We start from the raw sequence: 14,658 nt of genomic DNA, 5'->3' as shown, positions 1-14,658 counted from the left end.
AACTCTTTTTGGAGCTCAGCCAGCTGAGCACAGGCATTAAATGATCGGCGGAAATGCACACAGACTTTCCTGGCCTGCTTCAGGACATCCTGTAAGCCCGGGTACCTGCCCAAGAACCGCTGCACCACCAGGTTAAGGACATGAGCCACATAGGGCACATGGGTCAGTTGTCCCTGTCAGAGGGCGGAGAGGAGGGGGTGGAGGAGGGGTGGAGGAGAGAGGTGTGTCACAACCAGTAGTAGCATTTTGGAGGCATGGTGGTGGAACAACCTCCAACACTACTGCACCTTGTCCTGCATCCTTCCCAGCTCCCAGAAGAGTGACCCAATGCACCGTGAAAGATAGGTAACGTCCCTGTCCATGCCTGCTGGACCATGAGTCAGCGGTAATATGCACCTTACCGCTGACCGCCCTGTCCAGTGAGGCAAGGACATTGCCTTCCACATGCCGGTAGAGAGCCGGAATCGCCTTCCGTGAGAAAAAGTGGCATTTGGGAACCTGCCACTGAGGAACCGCACATTGTACAAACTCACGGAAGGGGGCCGAGTCTACTAGCAATTTAGCCAAGCTAGCATTCAACCGCTGGGTATGTGGATGGCTGGGAGTGAACTTCTTTCTACGGTCCAGCAGGGAGCCCCCATGGCCTGTTGGGGGGAGTTGAGGACTGAGGGTGAGAACCACTGTGATAAGGAACCCCCTTCCATAGCTCTCTGTAACACTGCCAAGTACTATAAAGAGAAGAACTATAATATGAAAACATATATATATATACATTTCTTTTTTTTAAGCAGAGACCCTACAGAATAAAATGGCAGTTGATACAATTTTTTTTATGTCTCACGGTATTTACACTGCAATTTTTGAAACACAAATTGTTTGGGAAAAATACACTTTAATGAATTTTAATGCAAATAACACACTCGATAAGCCAAGTTTTGCTATAATATAAAAGATAATGTTATGCTGAGTAAATAGATACCAAACATGTCAAGCTTTCAAATTGCGCACTCTCGTAAAATGGCGCCAAACTACGATACTTCATCTCCATAGGCAACAATTTAATGGTTTTTTTTACAGGTTACCAGTTTAGAATTACAGAGGAGATCTGGTGATAGAATTATCGCTCTCACTATAACGTTTGTGGTGATATCTCATGTGTGGGGCAATCACCATTTACATATGTGGGCGTGACTTACATAAGCGTGTGATCACAGGGGGTGGGGACACTTAAAATAATATTTATTATTATTATTATATTATTTTTCTTAAACTGTCCCTTTAATACAGAAATAATTTTTTTTATCAATTTTATTGCTATGACAAGAAATCCCTTGTGGTAGAAATAAGACATGACAGGTCCTCTTTATGGAGAGATGTTGGGTCTATAAGACCTCAGATCTCTCCTCTACCCTGGAAAGTGTGAGATAAAAAAAAATCATTGATCTCTGCTTTCCAGGGAAAAAATGGCGGTGTTTACATCTGCCAGAACAGGAAGTGACATCACAATGTCACTTCCGGCCTCCCAGGATCATAGAGATGACCGGGGACCATCCAGTCCACAGCCAGCTCTATGGAAAATGGGGAGGCATTGTCGGATGGAGTACCGGGCTCCCCGATCACACAGGAGAGCCTGGAGAGGCAGCGGGAGGGGGAGGGGAGGTGATGTCCCCTTCCACTGCCTGTAAAAGCAATCCAGCAGCTAATCAGTCACTAGGATGACTTTTACATGACAGGAAATTACTGTCTGAAAAGAAAGATACCGGCATGATGACTGTAGCTGCAGCTACAACCCCTGAAAGTCCAGGATGTCATATGATGTCCTACAGGTGGGAAGTGGTAATGCGGTGGATGGTGCACGGTACTGCAGAGTGTGAGACCCGGAGCAACCAATCAGAGGGTGTGACTGCAGGCAGCACTGTGATGTATATTAGTGATCAGCATGTTCCCCGCTCTGAAAGCTTGTGGGTCGGTCCGCGCAATGGAACTGCTGTAATGCTAAAACCAATAGGAGAAAAGCAGCCAGAAACTGCCGGCCCTACTTGCCACCACCCTAAGGTGGGGTAGAAGTGTAGAACAAAGATATGATGCAGGAGGTTTTGCTGCTGTTTCTTAAGCTTGTAAAACAATATATATATATATATGTGATGTTCCTTCTAGCTGACAATTTTTACAAGGGAAAAATACTTTCTGCTAGGCTAGAAAAAACTTCATAAATGGTGACTTATCCCAAGACTCCATGTGTCCTTATCTTATTTTAAAAAAGAAAAGAAGAAGAAAAAAGAAAAGAAAACAATATATATATTCTAAAAAACGTATATTTTTATTTGTGTTAGAGCCTCGGTCTGCATTTGATTATTGTCCACAAAATGTTCCCCCCTCTCACCCTCTTCCCGTCTATTCTACATATTACCAGACTAATGTATGACGTGTCTCTGTAGAATATCGTCTTCTCTGGTGGGGGAGGGGGAGGAGGGGGAGACCGGGGCTCCCTCAGAGAGATTTCCTCTCACTTCCTGTCCTGGTGACAATGGGACACAGACATATAAAAACCTGACAGGGGCTCCAAACCTTCCCCTTCCTTATTATACTAAACAGATCATTCTTATATCAGTCTGTGTTCCTGGTGGAGAGTTCCCTCATTTCCTGTCTAGATAAATGTCACGGGACAGGAAATGAGGAGAAATCTCTCTAATGGGGCCCCGGATAGAAGGAAAAACCTGACAGGCTGCCACCCCACACAGAGGGATCACATGTGGGGGAGGGGCGGGAGGAGAGAGAGAGGAGGGGGAGGGGCAGGGAGGAGAGAGAGGAGAGGGGACCCCATCCATTCTCAGTGACCGTACCCCACCCCCCATGTCTGATCATGGTCATGGATCATTTTTACATTTTGTAGATTTGCACTACAGTCCATATAACATGGTTTCCTATGGAAGACGTTCTGTAGGGCAAATCTGCAAAATGCAAAAAAGCACTAAAAATGCCATCGATGTGAATCAGGCCTAAAGCTGGACACACACTATACAATCTTCTGTAGATTTACCAGAACCGTATAATATGAGGTCACACCTAAACACTTTTCATTTCTATCCAATCAGGAAGGCCCTTGTACTACGTAGTTGAAGGGAAATCTAAAGGAAATCAAACAACAAAAGTTGTATAGTGTGTATCCGGCTTTACTCCAGTAATTGGACAGATATTCTACCCAATCACAGCCATCAATAAGAAATCTCACATTTATTTATAGTAGAAACACCTTCCGGAGACTGAAGCCCCGCCCACTGCTATATACTATTGGATGAATAGTAAAGGGTAACTCCACTTTTGTGGGGGGGATATCAAATAAAGAAAAAACAATCCAGCGCATACAATCGGGACACAATTCATATTGTAATTGGATGTTATTAAAAATGACCTTTCCTTTTCAATCTGTAATTTCCTGTAAATACAATATGGCCACCTGGAGGCGCTGTGTACACAGAGAGTGTACTGACCACACCCCCAGACACATCATCTCCTGCTTGTGTGATTGGCTGACTGATTTCCCCAGAAGTCGGCACTAAGATACAAGTCAGATTTCAGGCATCCCCTGCAACACAAATGTCATTTCTGGAAGAGATACTTCCAATAGGAAATCACATCTAAAGGGAGGCAGACCCCGCCCCTTTCCTCATTAGAGCCCTGCAGGTGCACAGCTGACTGATCATTATGAAACCCCGCCCATTAGACCCACTCAGGACAGAGGCAGAGAGGAACAAACAGGGATTTTGTTTCAGAATAATAAAAGGTGGGAATCTACAAGAAAGGTTGTTCTGATCCTTACAATGTACAGAGATCACCCCGAGGGGAATGTTTATTTCTCAACAAAAGTGGAGTTACACTTTAAATGACTTCCAATGCTTTGTGTGACATCACCAGACTGTGGGCGGAGTTATCACATCTCCCGCCTCCCCCACATATCTTTATACAACCTCTCCCTACACATATCCCAGCATGGAGGGGCTCAGTGAAGGTGGTGGTGAAGGTGTGGAGATGTCGGATCGGGTCACACAGATCATAAAAGGAGATCCGCCCGGCCTCATAATCCAGATCTATCCTGACTCTGTTACTGGAGGGATTGGGGGGTAAGAGGATCGATTTACTGTCATGTCTCACCCAATACTGATTATTATACCCGACCAATCCCCAGGACTTCTTATTATATCCAATCCATGACTCCTCCCCTCTCCTCTCTATACTGGGGTAACACATCCCGACTCTCCACCAATCTGCCCCCCCGACATCCACTTCCCAGTAATGTCTCCCTGAGGAGAACCTCTGACTGCTCATCACCTGAGAACAATCCTGGAATCTCTCTGGTGTTTCTGGGTGATTCTGGTCTATATCTGACCCGGATACAGTTTTCCTGTCATCTGATATCTGTAGATAATTATGAGCTGTGTTTCCATCCAGTAATATGTCTGCAGCTCCCTGTATATAGGAGTATACATTTACCTCTGTTATTATATCAGATAAACCTGTGTGTAAGACCCCCGCCACACCCAGACCCCCTCCATCATGGAGGAGCTCCTCATGTCTCTCTCGCTCCTCATTATCTCCATCCTCAGTATCACACAAGTCACCTGTGTCTGATTCCTGTAAGACAGTCAGTGGATCCGTCACGTTACACAGCTCCTCAATGTGACGCAACTTCCTGGACAGCTCCTCCTTCTTTATTTCCAGATCCCGGATGGAGATGGAGATCCGCTCTGCCCTCCCGGAGATGTCCCTCAGGACTCTCTTCTCCAGCTCTTCCAGACGTCTCCTGAGATCTCTAAACAGGGCAGTGACTCTCTCGGTGTCACCAGCTGCTTCTTCTTCTACTTTCCTCCGGTGTTCCTGAAGACTCTGGACTCTTTCCTCCGTCTCCTCTCTCTTTGTCAGAAGATTCTGCAGAACATTCCTCAGTGTCTCCTTCTTCTTCTCAGAAGCCTCATCCAGTGATTCTGTCTCATGTCTTTTATGTTCTTCAATCACACAATACACACAGATACAGGTCTCATCCTCAGTGCAGTAATACTCCAGGATCTTCTTATGGACGGAGCATTTCCTGCTCTCCATGGACAAGGTGGGGTCACATAAGACGTGTTCTGGGGACTTTTTGTGGACTCTCAGGTGTTTATCACACAGAGAAACCTCACAGAGCAGACAGGATCTAACAGCAGGTACAGAAGAGTCCACACAGTAAGTACAGAAGACCCCGAACTCCTCTCGATCTGGCTGAGTGGACAGGAAAGTCTCTGCTATGTTACGTAGTTTCATGTTCTTCTGCAGTGCAGGCCGATCCGGAAACTTCTCTCTACATTCAGGACAGGAATATCCTCCAGACCCCCCCTGTGTATCCAGCACACGATCAATACAGACCCGGCAGAAGTTGTGACCACATCTCAGGATTACAGGATCGCTATAAATGTTCAGACAGACGGAACATTCCATCTCGGCTCTCAGATCACCAGACGCCATCGCTGACAGCAGAAGAGAAACGAAACTGAAAGTCTCTGACACCGGAGAGGAATGTGGATGGGGGAGGGGTGACTTCCTCCTACACAGGGTGAGGCCGGATGAATATTATAGACACGGAGATCAGAGTACAGAAGGGAGGAGATTCGTTTTGCAGTAGTAATGAGAATTATACCTCCAACATTAGAAGAGAGAAAGAGGGGAAGACGGATGTGGAGAAGCATTGAGATGAAAAGTGGAGATGAGTACATCATGATGAAAAGGGATTTGGTTGTATAAAGTCTGAGCTTACACTATACACGGCATATACTGCAGCCTTTGTACCCCAAAAATATGTCTTCATTATTGTGCCAACACCCCGACATGCAGAGAACGAGGCCTAATGTACACGGGAGGCTGAGGGAACCTCTTCTGATGCCACTAAAACGATCGGAATTCCAGCCAGAAAAAGACAGATGAGAGCTTTTCACCGGAAAATGCGACCGTGTGTACGCTCCACCGGAATTCAGCTGTCTGAATTTCCTCCAACCAAACATTGATAGCATGTTCTCAATTTTCCCGACGGAAAAAAACTTTCTATCGGTAATTCCGATCGTGTGTCTGCAATTCCGACATGCCCATAAATCATGCATGCTCAGAATCCAGTACAAGACGGAACCGCTCGGTCTGGTAAAACTAGCGTTCATAATGGAGATAGCAGATTCGTCACACTGCAAATTATTAAAGTGTTCAGTGCCGCGCATTCCCTTCTTTATATAATGCTAGAAGAATGAAGTTGTTTTGTTGCTCATATTCACACAGAGTTATCACAAACTTATTTCTTTATTATTTCTAGGTATCTCCTGTAGGGATGAGCTTGATGTTCGACTTGAACATACGTTCGACTCGAACATCGGCTGTTTGCACGTTCGGTGAATACCGAACGTTATGGGCCGTTCACACCAAATTCATGTGGCGCTCATGGCTCATGGCCCACAATGCACTGCGCCATCGCAGCGCATTGCTGGCTCATGATTGGCCAAGCATGCACTGTGTTCCCGCATGCTTGGCCAATCACAGCGCCGGCAGCGAGGAGAGCCATGATTGGCCACAGGCAGGATGCCTGTGGCCAATCATAGCTCAGGCTGTGTAGTACACGCCCCACATTATATAAGGCCGCCACCGCGGCGGCCTTGTGTAGTGTGTTGGCATCTGTAGGAGTTAGTGGGTGTTCTCTGTGTACCTTCAACACAGTATACACCGATCGTTATCGGCCGATTTAGCGTTCTTGCTCTTCTGTAATAGAGCTTTTAGCAATCTGCAGGAGTTTGCGGTGTTGTCTGTGTGCCCTGAGTGCAGTATACACCATTATCCACCTATATTGCTCTTCTCTAATTGTGCCATCTGCAGGAGTTAGTGGGTGTTGTGTGCCTCCAGCACAATATACACTACCCAGTTGCTGGTTTTCCCATCTCCCTTCAGGCCATTACCATGTCTGGAAGGCCAGCAAGGAGAGGCAGACAGGCACGAGCCGATAAAAGAGGGCAAACAGGCTCTGTGTCTAGAGACAACAGTGCTGGTCATGGACGCGGTGCATCATCATCAGCACGTGGCCATTGGACACGCTTGTCCTTCTTTTCGGCAGCTGGACGTGTTGAGCCGCATCATGCCGAATACTTGGTAGAGTGGATGACCAAGCCCTCTTCATCCTCCTCATCCTCTCTCACCCAGGCTCAGAGTCTTCCCTCCTCTCAATGTCATCATCATCAGTGACTCCTTCCCTAGACCCACCACGTCCTCCTGAGGAGTCTCCTGAACTCTTTGAGCACAGTGTTGGGTACATGCTCCAGGAGGATGCCCAGTGTTTTGTAGGCTCTGATGATGATACTCAGCTAGAGGAAGGCAGTAGCGTGAGCGCAGAGAGAGGGGATGCTCAAGAAGGACAGCAATCTGGCAGTCATGTTCCACAAGCTGCAGCATACTGCCAGGTTTGCTCCAGCGATGAAGAGGGAGGGGATGATGAGGGCACTGACTCCACGTGGGTGCCTGGTAGGAGAGAGAAGGAGGCACATGTCCAACAAGGCAGGATGCCCTCCGGGGGCCAGCTTAGGGGCAGCACCTCGACTGAATCACACCGCAGAGCTCCGCCTGTGCAGGGCGCTGCCTCTGCGCGTTATTCTAAAAGTTCTTTGGTGTGGGCCTTTTTTGAGATGAGTGCATCAGATCGCACCGCTGCTATTTGCAACATATGTCTCAAGCGTATCTCGCATGGCCAAAACATCAGCCGCTTGGGCACCACATGCTTTACCAGACATATGTTGACCTGCAATGCAGCTCGTTGGCAAGCGTACCTCAAAGACCCACACCAAAGAACAAAGCGGACCTCTCCTTGCTCCTCATCAGCTGGGATCTCCAACCCCACTAGACCTTCAGTCCTCTCTGAAACCTGCTCTGAGAGGACTGAAGGTGTAGAATTAGGTGTGTCACAGCCAAGTGCTTCCGGGCACTCTGCTAGCAGTACACCCACGTCCGCTTATAGCAGGCAAATGTCCCTGCCCCAGCTGCTGGACCGGCCAAAGAAGTTCACTCCCAGCCATCCACATGCCCAGCGGTTGAATGCTAGCTTGGCTAAATTGCTAGCACTTCAACTGCTGCCTTTTCAGTTGGTAGACTCGGCCCCCTTCCGTGAGTTTGTACAATGTGCGGTTCCTCAGTGGCAGGTCCCCAAACACCACTTTTTCTCATGGAAGGCGATTCCGGCTCTCTACCGGCATGTGGAAGGCAATGTCCTTGCTTTGCTGGACAGGGCGGTCAGCGGTAAGGTGCATATTACCGCTGACTCATGGTCCAGCAGGCATGGACAGGGACGCTCACTCTTCTGGCAGCTGGGAAGGATGCAGGACAAGGTGCAGTAGTGTTGGAGGTTGTTCCGCCACCACGACTCCAAAATGCTACTATTGGATGTGACACACCTCTCTCCTCCACCCCCTCCTCTTCTTATTCCTCCATGGCCTCTTCCAGTGCTCTGTCCTCAGAACCAGCGGTGCTCCGTAGGCGTTCCAGGGGCTAAGCAAGTACGCAGGCAAAACGATGCCATGCCGTGCTTGCTCTGGCTTGTTTGGGGGACAGGAGCCACATTGGGGCAGATATTTTGTCAGCTCTGCAGGGGCAGGCCGAGAGATGGTTGACGCCATGCCAGCTTAAGCCAGGAATGGTGGTTTGCGACAATAGCACCACCTCCTCTCCGCCCTCCGACAGGGACAACTGACCCATGTGCCCTGTGTAGCTCACGTCCTTAACCTGGTGGTGCAGCGGTTCTTGGGCAGGTACCCGGGCTTACAGGATGTCCTGAAGCCGGCCAGGAAAGTCTGTGTGCATTTCCGCCATCATTTAATGCCTGTGCTCGGCTGGCTGAGCTCCAAAAGGAGTTGAACCTGCCCAAGAACCGCCTGATCTGTGACATGCCCACCAGGTGGAACTCAACGTTGGCCATGCTGCAGCGGCTGCACATGCAGCAGAGGGCCATCAATGAGTACCTGTGCGACTACACCAGTAGATGCATGCACTGTCCTGTCACTGTTTGAGAAGACCACAAGGATGGTGAGCAGTGACAGTGCATGCATCAGTGACACTGTACCTCTTGTCCACCTGTTGGAGCATACGCTGCGTGGAATAATGGACAGGGCACTTTCGGCAGAACAGAGGCAGGAAGAGGAGGACTTCCTTGCCTCTCAAGGACCCCTTTATCCAGACAGTGTTCCTGCTGTCCCACCCATCACACAGGAAGAGAACGATGGAGGAGGATGATTGTGTCAGCATGGAGGTGGAGGCTGGCACTTAGCATCAGCAGCAGCAGCAGTCTTGTAGGGATGATTTACAGTCCCAAGAAACCCGTGGACTTGTACGTGGCTGGGAGGAGGTAGCTGCGGATCATGTTGTCCTTAGTGACCCAGAGGACTCCGGACCGAATGCCTCAGCTAACCTACGCTGCATGGCCTCCCTGATCCTGCAAAGCCTGCGGAAGGATCCTCGTATTCTTCAGATCAAGGAGAGGGACCATTACTTGCTGGCCACTCTCCTTGATCCACGGTACAAGGGTAAGGTCGCAGAGGGAGCAGAGGATGAGACATCTCTGGGAGGCCTTGCAGAAAGGTCTGTGCAACGCGTTCCCAGAGACTGGTTTGTAACTGGGAGGTTACAAACTTCTGGTCCTGAACAACGTGTTGCTGAGGCATCGGTCAGAAGGAGCGGTGGAGAAGGTGGCTGTCTGACCGATGCTTTCAGACAATTTTTTAGTCCACAGTCCCAAGGTATGATCAGTTCCAGCAACCATCGCCAGCATCTGATTTACATGGTGCAGGAATACCTAGGGGCAAGGTCAGATTCGGACACATTTCCTACCAAAAATCCTCTGGCTTACTGGGTCTTGAGGATGGATCACTGGCCAGATCTTGCACAGTATGCAATTGAGCTACTGGCCTGTCATGCATCCAGCGTTCTTTCGGAACGCACCTTCAGTGCTGCTGGTGGCTCTGTTACCGATCACAGGGTGCGCCTGTCCACCGACTCGGTTGATCGACTGACCTTCATAAAGATGAATCAGTCTTGGATCACCCACAGCTACCAAGCACCTGAAGCTGATGTAACTGAATAATTTTTTTTTTTTTTAAATATCACATCCCTTCAAGACTGCCTATGCTGATGCTGAGTGACTGTCCTGTTATGTTGATTGTCTTTCCTCTTCCTCCTCCGCTGATATGTTGGAAGAACATTTTTGGTTCTGGGTGATGCCACCTGCCCAATTTTTCAGCCCTTGTTTAACAGGGGCGTTTAATTACAATTTTCTATGCAATGCTTTGCAGCAGGGCTCATTCCTGCACTACAACTAGAGTATATGGGAAAGGTTGCAGTGTCTTAGCACCAGTGTCACCAGCCCAATTTTTCAGCCCCTGTTTCACAGGGGCATTTAATTACAATTTTTGATGCAATGCTTTGCAGCAAGGCTCATTCGTCACCAATATGTGATGAACGCGGGTGTCAGATCCCTGCCCTCCTCGCTAACTGGTGACAAAGGACCGGCCAACCTCACACCACGCTTTCACTTACGTAACAATGCCACACCCAGCTGCACCCAGCACAAAGATTTTCCAGCTTGTGGGACCACAATCTAGGTGCGGGCAGCCTGAGAGCGATTGTCACTGGGCTAATTGCACAATTAACCCTTTAACTGCCACCACCCCCGTTAAAAGACAGAGCCGGGGGGGACTCGTAATTTTAGCAATACCAATTATAAGTTTAGAATAAGTGCCTGCTCACATTCTGGTGTCCATGACAGGGGTTTTGCACAGGCAGGAGTTGCATTGGCCACTAACATCTTGGAGAAAGTATTCATATTGGATTAAGTATTGCACTTCCGCTCAGCACTTCAGCGATTGCACAAAGCGACAATACACAACAGACTTCAGCAGAACATTAAACAGACTTCAGGTGACCTGATTCTCCAAACCTTTTCTTCTCTTATTCATGCTTCCTCTCAATCTCACCAATCTGTATCATGCACTCTCTATTCTTCCTTCTCACAGTTGCATCCTCTCTGCTTAAATTCTCACTCCTTCACCCACCTTCTCCCCCCCACAGCTTATATATATCACCCTCACTCCTATCTTCACCTTATTACTGCACTCATCAGCTCCTGCTAACTCTATATCCATATACTAATAAAGCCTGCAGGCCACTGGGACGTGTCCCCCAACATAAGTCACACTCCCATATCACCTCTCTCACCCTTCTTCTTCTCCTAACTTCTGGAGATATTTCCCCAAATCCTGGACCCCAATCATTTACCTTCGGCCAACATACCCGGCACAACCCATCCTCTGCTAGCAGCCGCAATCCACACAATCTCATTTCTATTCCTCTTCAGCCTAGAGCCAGCCTCCCCTTCTCCTGTGCCCTTTGGAATGCCCGCTCTGTTTGTAACAAACTCCCCACCGTCCATGACCTATTTATCACTAACTGCCTGAAACCTACTTGTAATTACTGAGACCTGGATTCAAGAATCTGACCTTCCTTCTCCTGCTGCCCTCTCCTATGGTGGCCTCCTGTGGACTCTCCCAGGCCTAGTGGACGGAAAGGAGGTGGTGTTGGAATCCTCCTATCACCTCAAAGCACTTTTCAGGTTCTTCATCCACCCCCCTCTCTGTCCCTCTCTTCATTTGAAGCTCACTGTATTCGCCTATTTTCTCCGGTTTCATTGAGAATTGCTGTGATCTATCGGCCCCCTGGACCGGTATCAAACTTCCTTGATGACTTCTCCGCCTGGCTACCCTACTTTCTCTCCTCTGAAATTCCAACAATCATTCTTGGTGACTTCAACATCCCTGTTAATCTTAACACTCCCGATACTTCTAAGCTGCTGAGCCTGACCTCCTCTATTGATCTAAAACAATGGACAAATGCTTCCACTCACTCTGTTATCAACTGCCTTGACCTCATCTTCTCCTACCTATGCACTCCGCACACCCTCTCCAATATTCCTTTCCCTCTATCTGATCACCACCTTATTAGTTTCACTCTCTCCTTGTCTGCCTCCTCCTTACCCTCCAACTACCAATCTATTACCCGTAGAAACCTTCGCCATCTTAACCCTTCTCTTCTTTTCTCTGCTACAGATTGTCTCTACGACAAAATCTCCTCCTTGTCCTGCCCCAACTTGGATACTTCTGTCTACATCAGTTCGCTGTCATCCACCCTGGATACCTTGGCCCCCCTCACTACGCACAGAATCGGGCCCCGGCCGCTGCAACCCTGGCAGACAGACCATACCAGAAGCCTCAAAAAACGTAGCCGCGCTCTTGAGCATCTGTGGCGTAAAACTAAGTCACAGCAAGACATCAGCCAATATAAATCTGCCCTCCAAAAATACCATTCCTGCCTCCACGCTGCCAAACAGACCTACTTTATCACTCTCATTAACACCCTCTCACCCAGTCCCCGTCAACTCTTTTCTACCTTTACCACTCTACTTCGTCCTCCATTACCCCCCACCCACTTACTCACTGCCCAGGAGATTGCTTATCACTTAAAAAATAAGATTGAGACGATTCGTCTCGAGATCTCCGCTCTACAGGCATCTCCCTCACCTTACACTCCCTGTCCTCCTGCACAATCAATACTTTCCTCTTTTGACCCAGCTACTATAGAGGAAGTCACTGAACTTTTTTCTAATGCCCACCTAACCTCCTGCCCCCTGGACCCCGTTATTTCTCAAATACTATGGTCACCCTGTGACTCTATCCTATACTCCTTAACTCATATCTTCAACCTCTCTCTCTCTACTGGCATCTTCCCCAACCCTCTAAAACATACACTAGTCACTCCCATACCAAAAAAGGCCTCAGACCCCACCAATCTTAACAACCTAAGACCCATCTCTTTACTCCCTTATGTCTCCAAACTCCTTGAACGTTTAGTCTACAACCGACTGAGCGACCACCTCATTGAGAATAACCTTCCTGATCCCCTTCAGTCTGGATTTTGCCCACAGCACTCCACAGAAACTGCCCTCCTAAAACTCACTAACGACTCACTAACAGCCAAAACCAATGGTCATTATTCCGTACTCTTATTCTTGGACCTTTCTGCTGCCTTTGATACAGTTGACCACCCCCTCCTCCTCAAAAAACTCAATTTGCTTGGTCTCCATGGCTGCACTCTCCGTTGGTTTGAATCTTACCTCTCACTGCACCTTCAGTGTCACTTACAACTCCACTTCCTCCTCTCCAACTCCTCTTTCTGTTGGGGTCCCCCAAGGTTCTGTCCTTGGACCTCTACTATTCTCTATCTACACGTCCTCCCTGGGTCAGCTGATAGCCTCCCATGGCTTTCACTACCATTTATATGCTGATGACACCCAAATCTATCTCTCTACCCCTCAGCTCACCCCTTCAATCTCCTCACACATCACTGATCTACTAACAGACATATCAGCCTGGATGTCACACCACTTCCTCAAACTGAATCTATCTAAAACCGAGCTCTTAAGATTTCCACCCCCACGTACCCCTTCCCCCGACTTCTCTGTCAAGATCAATGGCACATCTATCAGTCCGTCCCCACATGCCAGGGTGCCAGGGGTAACCTTAGACTCCGAACTGTCCTTTCAGGCCCACATACAAGGCCTGTCCAAATCATGCCGCCTCAACCTCCGCAACATTTCCAGAATACGCCCCTTTTTAACTAATGACACCACCAAGCTTCTAATTCACTCCCTGGTCCTCTCCTTCCTCGACTACTGCAACTCCCTCCTCATTGGATTACCTTTACACAGACTCCTCCCCCCTCCAGTCCATAATGAATGCCGCTGCCAAACTCATCCACCTTACCAGCCGTTCAGTGTCCTCCACCCCTCTCTACCAATCCCTTCACTGGCCTCCATTCAGTGTCCTCCACCCCTCTCTACCAATCCCTCCACTGGTCTCCATTCAGTGTCCTCCACCCCTCTCTGCCAATCCCTCCACTGACCTCCATTCAGTGTCCTCCACCCCTCTCTTCCAATCCCTCCACTGGCCTCCATTCAGTGTCCTCCACCCCTCTCTACTAATCCCTCCACGGACCTCCATTCAGTGTCCTCCACCCCTCTCTGCCAATCCCTCCACTGATCTCCATTCAGTGTCCCCCACCCCTCTCTACCAATCTCTCCACTGGTCTCCATTCAGTGTCCTCCACCCCTCTCTTCCAATCCCTCCACTGACCTCCATTCAGTGTCCTCCACCCCTCTCTGCCAATCCCTCCACTGACCTCCATTCAGTGTCCTCCACCCCTCTCTTCCAATCCCTCCACTGGCCTCCATTCAGTGTCCTCCACCCCTCTCTACTAATCCCTCCACGGACCTCCATTCAGTGTCCTCCACCCCTCTCTGCCAATCCCTCCACTGATCTCCATTCAGTGTCCCCCACCCCTCTCTACCAATCTCTCCACTGACCTCCATTCAGTGTCCTCCACCCCTCTCTACCAATCCCTTCACTGACCTCCATTCAGTGTCCTCCACCCCTCTCTACTAATCCCTCCACGGACCTCCATTCAGTGTCCTCCACCCCTCTCTGCCAATCCCTCCACTGACCTCCATTCAGTGTCCTCCACCCCTCTCTACCAATCTCTCCACTGACCTCCATTCAGTGTCCT

The 14,658-nt window shown here is 48.9% G+C and overlaps 1 protein-coding gene across 1 annotated transcript; it reads right to left on the bottom strand.

Moving 5' to 3' along the window:
* Positions 1–744: 744 nt before the first annotated feature.
* LOC143962394 (E3 ubiquitin/ISG15 ligase TRIM25-like) lies at positions 745–5,551 on the bottom strand. Its single transcript, XM_077471679.1, has one exon. The coding sequence runs from the start codon at positions 5,497–5,499 to the stop codon at positions 3,880–3,882; it is 1,620 nt and encodes a 539-aa protein (XP_077327805.1). The 5' UTR covers positions 5,500–5,551; the 3' UTR covers positions 745–3,879.
* Between the last annotated feature and the right edge of the window lie 9,107 nt (positions 5,552–14,658).

Source organism: Lithobates pipiens, unplaced genomic scaffold, assembly GCF_037356315.1.
Source record: "Lithobates pipiens isolate NorthernLeopardFrog02 unplaced genomic scaffold, aLitPip1_a1.2 Scaffold_8, whole genome shotgun sequence".
In the NCBI taxonomy this organism is placed as follows: domain Eukaryota; kingdom Metazoa; phylum Chordata; class Amphibia; order Anura; family Ranidae; genus Lithobates; species Lithobates pipiens.
The sequence above is the reverse complement of the archived record's forward strand: the minus strand, read 5'-3'. Positions and strand labels throughout refer to the sequence as shown.

What these genes read in the sequence shown, in the direction of transcription:
- LOC143962394 (XM_077471679.1), bottom strand. Translation starts at nt 5,499, where the DNA reads ATGGCGTCTGGTGATCTGAGAGCCGAGATGGAATGTTCCGTCTGTCTG.